The 10,000-nt window shown below is 44.6% G+C and overlaps 1 protein-coding gene across 1 annotated transcript in view; it reads right to left on the reverse strand.

The window, feature by feature from the left end:
- Positions 1 to 1,144: 1,144 nt before the first annotated feature.
- LOC135096067 (clustered mitochondria protein homolog) overlaps positions 1,145 to 10,000 on the reverse strand; it is a 16,204-nt gene continuing 7,348 nt past the window's right edge. Inside the window, 5 exon segments of the mRNA XM_063997299.1 lie at positions 1,145 to 5,343; positions 5,345 to 7,240; positions 8,267 to 8,464; positions 8,933 to 9,101; positions 9,538 to 9,674. Of these exon segments, the coding sequence (XP_063853369.1) occupies positions 4,315 to 5,343; positions 5,345 to 7,240; positions 8,267 to 8,464; positions 8,933 to 9,101; positions 9,538 to 9,674 (3,429 nt within the window). The 3' untranslated portion in view covers positions 1,145 to 4,314.

Consider the following 10,000-nt stretch of genomic DNA (forward strand, 5'->3'; position numbering starts at 1 on the left):
CTTAAATTTAATTATTATCAAACTCTCTCTCTCTCTCTCTCTCTCTCTCTCTCTCTCTCTCTCTCTCTCTCTCTCATTATTGAAGATAGTAAGATAGAAATGAGAGAGAGAGAGAGAGAGAGAGAGAGAGAGAGAGAGAGAGAGAGAGAGAGAGAGAGAGAGAGAGAGAGAGAGAGAGAGAGAGAGAGAGAGATAGTAAAATTCTCTTTTCTTTGTCTGAAGCAAAAATGAGAAAAAAGTACTCTCTCTCTCTCTCTCTCTCTCTCTCTCTTTCTCTCTCAAGCAAATTAATAAGAAATTCTCTCTCTCTCTCTCTCTCTCTCTCTCTCTCTCTCTCTCTCTCAAGCAAATTAATAAAAAAAATTCTCTCTCTCTCTCTCTCCCTCTCTCTCAAGCAAATAAAAAAAAACTAGAAAAATAACACAAACATTCTCTCTCTCTCTCTCTCTCTCTCTCTCTCTCTCTCTCTCTCTCAAGCAAATAAAAAAAAACTAGAAAAATAACACAAACATTCTCTTTCTCTCTCTCTCTCTCTCCCTCTGTAGAAAGTACTGTGTATAAAAAGCACAAAAAAAACATCATCATCATCATCATCATCAGCAACACAAACTCGACTTTTTTCCCACAATAATTTTTAAAACATTTTTCAATCATTTTAAACATTTTTTTTATTAATTATTATTTTTTTATTCATTATTTCATTTCCCATCGAGTGCCAGTCTCCAGTGCCCAGTGCCACACACCTCACGGGGCACCACGGGGTCAGAGGTCACAGGGGGGGGTCAGTGCCAGGGGGGGGTGTGGTATTAGGCACTGAGCGGCCCTCGGTTTTTTTATATACAGTGTGTGGAATGTACACTACCTCAATATGGTATCTACAGGGTGACGCAAAATGAATGAGAAGTAAAGAGTACGATAATTCTCTACAGGGTGATGCGAAAGTTGTATGAGTGACTTCGAAAAAAAAATCATTAAAATGTGTTGTATATTTTTTTCTCTCTCTCTACAGGGTGATGCGAAAGTTGTATGGGTGACTTCAGAAAGAATAGAAATTATATTGTACGATAATTTCTCCTTACAGGGTGATGCAAAAGTTGTATGGGTGACTTCAGAAAGAATAGAAATTATATTGTACGATAATTTCTCCTTACAGGGTGATGCAAAAGTTGTATGGGTGACCAGAAAAAAATGGAAATTAAATTGTACGATATTTTTTTTCCATACAGGGTGATCCAAAAGTTGTATGGGTGACCAGAAAAAAATGGAAATTAAATTGTACGATATTTTTTTCCATACAGGGTGATCCAAAAGTTGCATGGGTGACCAGAAAGAATGGAAATTAAATTGTACGATATTTTTTTTCCATACAGGGTGATCCAAAAGTTGTATGGGTGACTGGAAAACACAGCACGAAAAAAAAAAAATAATAATAATAATAATGAATATGAAAAAAAATATATATATTAGCTGCAATATTTTCCTGATGTGTGAAAAATGTATAATTGTATTGAAAAAAAAATAAATAAATAATGAAAAATTAGATCTACAGGGTGATGCAAGAGCTGTATTGGTGAATTGGACTATATGGCACTCAAAAAATTGGAAAAATCTTGAAAAAAAAACGGGAAAAGAAAAAAAAACTGATTATTTTCCCTCATAAATAAAAAAAAAATGAAAAAAACTGAAAATATATAATTAAACTTTGAAAAAACTGAAAATATGAACAAAAATTCCTAGTAAAAATTAAATAAAATAAAAAAAATAGAGAAAAATATATATTGCACTTGAGAAATCATTACCAATATTGTCTTATTAATAAATAAATAAATAAATAAATAAACAAACAAACAATATTGCACTTGAATACATTAAAAAAAGTACGACAATTTGACAAAAAAAAAAAAAAAAAAAAATTATTGCACCAAAAAACACAAAAAAATGCAAAAAAAAATTACAAAAAAATAATAAAAATCAAAAAATGCAAAAAAATCACAAAAAATAATAAAAATAACATAAATAACCACACAAATAATCTTTTTATACACGAAGCACAAATCTGTATATACAAGCCTATATTAATTACACACACACGCACGTACACACCTCTATACACACACACAGCCCCTGACCACGCACACACACGTACACACACACACACGTACACATGTATACCTGACCAGGGGCTGTGTCTGTGTGTACGTACGTGTGTTTTCTCTGTGTATACAAAACTATACTTCATAGAAAATTGTTTAGATATTAATAGTGTTTCTAATAATGACTATACCACTTTAATCACTCCTACTTCACTGCCACCACCACCACCACCGCCACCTGTACCTCTCTCTCTCTCTCTCTCTCTCTCTCTCTCTCTCTCTCTCTCTCTCTCTCTCTCTCTGCGTTTGTGTGTTCGTGTTTTTTTCTCTCTCTCTCTATTTAAATGCCCTCATATTTAAATGTCAGTTTAAATGCCCCACAAAAACATTTAATACATTCTTATAAACATTTTTTTTTCAAATTTCAAGGTTAAATTTCTCCTTTATATAAATTTAAACTTTTTCTAGGCCTATCTTGTTTTATTTCCTTACTTTTTCTTGTCATTTTAATATTTACAAGCTTTTTTTCTTTTTTTCTTCATAAATCTCCCTTATTTCACATTTTTAGGCCTATTCCAATTCTTTAGGCCTATTTATTGTTCTTCTTTATATTTTCCTATGTCTATTTGTGTCATTTTAATATTTACAAGTTTCTTTTCCTTTTTTTCTTCATAAATCTCTCTTATTTCACATTTATAGGCCTATTCCAGTTTTTTAGGCCTATTTATTGTTTTTCTATATATTTTCCTATGTCTATTTGTGTCATTTTAATATTTACATGTTTTTTTTCTTCATAAATTTCCCTTATTTCACATTTTTAGGCCTATTCCAATTCTTTAGGCCTATTTATTGTTTTTCTTTATATTTTCCTATGTCTATTTGTGTCATTTTAATATTTACAAGTTCATTTTTCATTTTTTCTTCATAAATCTCTTATTTCACATTTTTAGGCCTATTCCAATTCTTTAGGCCTACTTATTGTTCTTCTTTATATTTTCCTATGTCTATTTGTGTCATTTTAATATTTACATTTTTTTCTCTTTTTTTCTCCATAAATCTCTCTTATTTCACATTTCTAGGCCTATTTAAATTTTTAGGCCTATTTACTGTTCTTTATATTTTCCAATGTCTATTTGTGTATATTTTCCTATGTCTATTTGTGACATTTTAATATTTACAAGTTTCTTTTTCTTTTTCTTCTTCAATCTCCCTTATTTCACATTTTTAGGCCTATTCAAAATTTTTAGGCTTATTTCTTGTTTTTCTTTATATTTTTCTATGTCTATTTGTGTCACCTTTACTATTTACAAGTTTATTTTTCATTTCTTCTTCATAAATCTCTCTTATTTCCCATTTCTTTAGGCCTATTTCTTTTCTTCTTGATATTTTTTCTTATAAATCTCCCTTTATTCACATTTTTTTAGGCCTGTTTTTTTTTTCATTTTCTGCTTATATCTGTTTATATATACACTTATTTTTCATTTGCCCTTCATAAATCTGTTATTCTACAATTTCTTAGGCCTATTTCTTGCTTTTCTTAATTTCTCTATGCCTATTTCAGTAATTTCCAGGCTTTTTATTCATTTATTTCCACAAAGTCAAGTTATATGCATCATCTGAGCACAACAATGATATGAATGTACGATAATTTCATAGACGTACGATAATTCTTGTTTTCCTTCAATCATTTCATAAAAGTACAATAATTTTTTACCTTTTCTTCCATAATTTCATAAAAGTACATAATTTTTCACTTTTCTTCAATAATTTCATAAATGTACAATAATTTTTCACTTTTTCTTCAATAATTTCATAAATGTACAATAATTTTTCAGTTTTCTTCAATATTTTCAGTATTTTCAATATTTTTTCTGTTTTCTCTTAAATTTTTGTGCAAACTTTCTCATTTCATTTTGAGCAAAAATAACAAAACACTGAGTCATTTATGCTTTTTTAATAATTTTTGTGTTTTTTCCTTTAATTTCTCTCCAAAACCAACAACAAACCAACAAACCAACACACAAACATCCATTACAACTTTTCCATCTCAGAAACTTTTGATTTTGTGCAAAACTTTCACCCAAAACACAACAGCAACTTCTCCCTCTCTCCCCGGCGGCACTCAGCTGGCCTGCCAGTGCCACGTGGGCCAGTGCCACGTGCAGGCAGCAGCAGCAGCGACGGCAGCGGCAGCGGCAGCGCGTGGCGTGGCTGGCGGGTTTCACCGGCTGGCGGTTCCCTCCTCCTCACTCTTGGCGCCCTCCTCTGCCAGGGCGAGGGAGCTGTCGTGCTGCTGCTGCTGCTGCTGCTGCTGGTGGTGGTGGTGGTGGTCAGCGGCAGCGTCGAGGTGTGCGGCCTGCGCTTGGCCCTTCTCGATCTCCGCCCTGAGTCGCTCGATCTCCTCGGCGGTGATCTGCACGTACATGATGCCGTTGATCACGTTGAGCAGGTCCAGCACGCTGCTCAGCGACGGCGGCTGGATCTGCACCGGCGGCAGCCCCAGCGAGGCCGCCGCCACTGCTGCCGACCGTCCACCGCCGCCGCCGAAAGCCTCGCTGATCTTCTTGGCCATGACAACGGCCTGCTGGGTGAGGTGGCGCAGGCACTCGTCGGCCTCCCTGGTCTTGTCGTGGTCCGGCCCCAGGAGGGTGCGGTAGATGGCGAAGGTCTCCTTCTCGTGGCGCAGCGCGGCGCGGAAGTCCCCGAGGCAACTCTGGGTGCGCGCCACCAGGTGGTGGGTCACCGCGGCCTTCAGGCTGCGGCTGCCGTGGAAGCGCAGGTTGAGGTGAAGCGCGGCCTCCAGGAACTGCAGAGACAGGCCGTACTGGCCCACGGCGTGCAGGATGAGGCCGATGTTGCTGTCCACCAGGGCCATCTCAGGGTGGCCCTCGGCGCCCAGCAGCAGCAGCAGGTAGCGGGCGCGGTACAGCAGGCGCAGCGCGGTGCTCACCTGCTGCGCGGCGAAGCAGTACAGCGCCAGGTGCACGTACTCCGCCACGGTCTGGGGGTGGTCGATGCCGTTGACGCGCTCGCTCATGAGCACGGCCTTCTGCTGCAGGGCCAGCGCCTCCAGGTGGTCGCCCATGATGTAGTTGAGGCGGGCCAGCGTCCTGAGGCACTGGGCCGTCTCGGGGTGCACGGCGCCGTACACGCTGTTCAGCAGGGCCAGTGCCTCGCTGATCAGGCCGTAGCCGTCCTTCAGGAAGCCCTGCTGGGTCTTGGCCTGGCCGGCGCTGTACAGGCCCAGGGCGTTCCGTGGCCCGAGGGTTGCAGTGCTTCACCACCGGCTGCAGGTTGATGACGTCTGCCTCTGTGAAGGCCTCCGTCTGCCGGCCGTCCAGGCTGTAGTCCCGCAGCAGCACCTGCACGCCGCACTTGAGGCACAGCGCCCGCAGCAGGGTCACCTTCTGCAGGCCGTAGCGTTGCACCACGGCGTCCACGCCCTCCCCCTGCAGCTCAAAGCCGTAGTACTCCTGCGCCTCGGCCCGCAGCTGTGCCCACAGTGACCGTGGCGTCATGGAGGCCCACTGCGACCCCCCGCCGCTGAAGGGAGGCCGCCGCCGCCGCCGCTTGGACAGCAGCTCCTCGTTGCGGGCGGCGGCGTGGGGGCTGACGCAGGACGACAGGTAACAGTTGAGGAAGTGTGCCACGGCGCAGGCCAGGCTCATGGCCTCCACCGCCTGCAGCAGCCCCCGCAGCACGTGGCGAGCACACCGCGTCACCACCTCCCCCACCGCCAGGCTGTGCAGGTGCCCCAGGCTGTCCGCCGCGCCCAGCCGCTCCGCCACCACCCCCAGGTACCGGATGTTGATGCCGCGGGCGTGCATGGCGTGGCACAGCGCCGCCCCATCCATGGGCGCGGCGTTGTGGTCCGACAGGTCCGCCAGCAGGCCGGGGATCTGCTGTTCCACCAGGAAGTCTGCCGCGTCGCAGATGAGCCGCCTCTCCTTGGCCAGCCGCCCCTCGGCCCCCGGTGGGTGCCGCACGCCGGGGGAGAAGGCGTCCAGGTTGAAGCGGATGTCAAAGTCGGTTTCCTTGAGGGACCCCACGGCCGCCGCTGCAGAGCGGATCACGTTCCTGGTGTTCTCCTCCCCTGTGTCGGCTGCCAGGCTCTCCCTTGCTGACTCCACCATCTTCTTGGCTGCCTCTGCCTCAAACTCCTTGCTCTCCTTCTCACCATCCTCCTTCTCCACCCTCTCTTCCTCCTCCTTATCCTCAATCTTCTCATCTTCCTTCTCAGCTTCATCCTTCTCCTTCTCCTCCTCCTCCTTCTCTTCCTTTTCCTTATCCTCCTTCTCCTTGTTCTCCTTCTTCTCTTCCTTGCCCTCCTCCTTGCTTGCCTCCACCTCCTCCTCCTCCTCCTCCTTCTTCTTCTTCCCCACCTCCTCCTCCTTCTGGGCCCTGAGCCGCTGGAGGTGAAGTGCTGCCATCTTCAAAAAGGTCATGTACCGGTTATCCACAAAAGCATCCACCAGCTCTTGCCTGAGGGTTGCCAGCTTGTGACAGTGAGCCATGGGGAAGCCTAGGGTCCTGGCAGCATCCCCTACCACCGCCCCCTCCACCCCTGGCAGGAAATTGATGTCAGGGGGGAACGTACGAAGGAGGTCAAGGATGTAGTGTCGTCCATCGTTACCAATAATTCCTTTGCATTCCACGGACGAACACAGCTCCACTTCCTGCCCTTTGTCGTTGAGCACCGAATGGGGCAGCACCTTTAGGGTCTGCCCGGCGGACCGCAGCAGCTCCAGGTACTTGTCATGCGACACGACAGTCTTTCCGAAGTCAATTGACCCGTAAACGACAGACTGCTCTTGCTCGCGTTCCAATATACCTGGGATTATCGACTGTGCCGTCACACGATAGCCACGGTAGTCGACCACGGCTGTCCCTAGGGTGTACAGCCCCTCCTGGTCCACAACGCCGTACACGCGCACCCCCTGGAGGTCGTTACGAGGGGCCACGTGCGCTGCTGCGTCTCCACCGACTTCCTTGTAGTGGTCACGAACGTCGAACCCCAAGGAGAAGAAAATATTGTTCCAAATGTACATCTGCATTTTCGGGTCCTCGCCAGGGTTGATCGCCATCACGTTGCCGTCAATAACAGCCATGGCTCCGCGTGTTGCTGCCGCCACGAAATCCGAGTGTACCTGGTGGGTAGGTTAGGCTAGGTTAGGTTAGGTTAGGCTCCCCCTTGCCTTCATAATCCTTAAAATACCTTAAAAAATATAAAAAATCTAAAAAAATCTTTCACAGCCTAAATTACGTTTGTTTCTAAGCGTCCTGAGTCCTAAAATCCCTAAAATAAAGCCTATGCAGCCCTATTTCACACCCTAAAACACTCCCTGAAATTCCTGAACCCTAAAATACCACAAATATATTTTCCCTGACCCCTTAAATTAAAAACTATGCTTTTCACTCCAACCTAGTCCCTAAATTATCCCTAAAAACTCCCTCAGGCTTTGTAAACCCTAAAATACCAAAAATAAACCTTCTAGTGATTAAGTTGCCTTTAGTCCCTTTCCTATCCCTTAGTGTTCCTGATCCCTAAAATGCCCTAAAAAAATTAAAATAAAGCTTCTATAGTTCAAGTCATAGCCTAAAACACCCTTAAACACACCCAGTCACTCTCCTACACCCTTAAACATACCTAAACACTCTCTCTGCACCCTTAAGCACCCTTACACAGCAAAATATCCTTGAAAACACACCTAAATACTCTCCCACACTCTTAAACACACCAAAATACCCTTAAATACCCCTAAAACACCCTTAAACACACCAAAACACCCTTAAATATCCCTAAAACACCCTTAAACACACCATAACACCCTGAAACTGCCCAAAACACCCTTAAAACACCCTTAAACACATCATAAAACTCTGAAACAGCCCAAAACACCCTTAAACACACCATAACACCCTTAAATAGCCCCAAAACACCCTTAAAACACCCTTAAACACATCATAACACCCTGAAACAGCCCCAAAACACCCTTAAAACACCCTTAAACATCCTGAAACAGCCCAAAACACCCTTAAACACACCATAACACCCTGAAACAGCCCCAAAACACCCTTAAACACATCAAAACACACCCAAAACACTCTCTCACACATCCCTCCCTCCCTTCCTTCCCCTCCTCCACATCCCCAAGTATCCCTAACACCCTTACCTTAAACATGGCCCTCTCCCTGACCAATCTCTCTGCCAGGGTGCGTCTCGGCAGCTCCCTCGTTGTCTGAAGCTCTTCGTTCCAATCCCGTGTCTGGCCGGGGATGTGTTCCTCGTAACCTAATTTGCTGCTGTATGCGTCCTCGGCCCTCAGCGCGTCTATGCCATGGTCCGGGGGGGGTGCTGCCCATGTGTACACCTGGGGATACGCACACAACCTCGTACACGCACATACGCACATATAAACGCACTTACGCTAAAGTTTTGTTTGAATTTTTTGTTTTTTTGGTTCGTGATTAAATATTTTTCAGTCTTTAGGGATGTGAACGGACACGCACACACACATGCGCGCACGTGGGGTTATATAATGCTGGAATGGGTTTTTAGGCGAGAAACGCACACACGTACGCGCACATGCGATTAAGCTGAGTGTATATCTTGTTTTGTGACGCGCACACACACACACACACACACACACATTACTACTACTACTACTAATACTACTACTACTACTACTACTACTACTACTACTACCAGCTCTCCTCACACACACACACACACACACACACACACACACACACAAAAAAAAGACAAAAAAGACAAAAAAATGCAAAAAATTAAAAAATTCAACATCACCACCACCACCACCACCGCCACCACCACAGACCTGGTAGGGGGTGGCGACCCGTTCAAAAGGGTGACGGGCGCTCCTCTTCTTCTGCAGGTTGGCGAAATTACGTTTGAATCCTGGCGAGAGAGTGTTCAGGAGATCAATGAGGGAGTGGCACAAGTAGCAGGGGTTGGCTGGCTTCGGGTTAAACTCCCCCTCTGTCGTCCTGGGGGAGAGAGAGAGAGAGAGAGTGAGAGGGAGTGGGAGGAGTGAGAGGGTGGGAGTGTGTGTGCGTTTGTTTGTTGTTGTGTTTGCGTGTGTCAGAGAGAGAAAGAGAGAGAGAGAGAGAGAGAGAGAGTTTGTGAAATTTTGTTTATTTCTTTCATTCTCTTTCTTTCTCTTTCATTAATTCAAAACATTCTCTCTCCCTTTCTCTCTCTCTCTCTCTCTCTCTCTCTCTCTCTCTCTCTCTCTCTCTCTCTCTCTCTCTCAATCATCACCATCTCTTCTCTTTCCCTTCCTTTTTCTCTCTCTCTCTCCCTTTCTCCCTCAATCTTCTTCACTTTCAATCTTCACTTTCTCTCTCTCTCTCTCTCTCTCTCTCTCTCTCTCTCTCTCTCTCTCTCTCTCTCTCTCTCTCTCTCTCTCTCTCTCTCTCTCACTGGTTGAGGTAGAATCCCCAGGTGGAGGCAGTAATGTGGTGATGGCGGCCCTCCAAGGTCACCACTGATAAGTACAGCAGGTCACCGTGCAGCTTCCGGGGGCCAGGGGGCGGGTTCCAGCCACTGATGGTCAACACCTGTAATGGGGGTCACACTGGGTCAAACTAGGTCACAATAGGTCACACTAGGTAATTTGTAAGGTGGTTTTAAGTTATTGACCTAACTTGACCTAAACTAACTCAAATAGTTGCAATGGAAGGTCAAACTGAGGTCACACTGGGTCACTTAGAGTTGGTTTAATGTAGAAACCTAACCTAACCTCTCTCTCTCTCTCTGTCTTAAATTTAGGCTAGGTTAAGTCAGGTTAGGTTAGGTTAGGTTAGGTTAGCTTTGGTTAGGTTAAGTTAGGTTAGGTTAGGTTAGGTTGGGTTGGGTTAGGTTAGGTTAGGTTAGGTTAGATTGG

The sequence above is a fragment of the Scylla paramamosain genome, unplaced genomic scaffold, assembly GCF_035594125.1.
Source record: "Scylla paramamosain isolate STU-SP2022 unplaced genomic scaffold, ASM3559412v1 Contig2, whole genome shotgun sequence".
Lineage (NCBI taxonomy): Eukaryota > Metazoa > Arthropoda > Malacostraca > Decapoda > Portunidae > Scylla > Scylla paramamosain.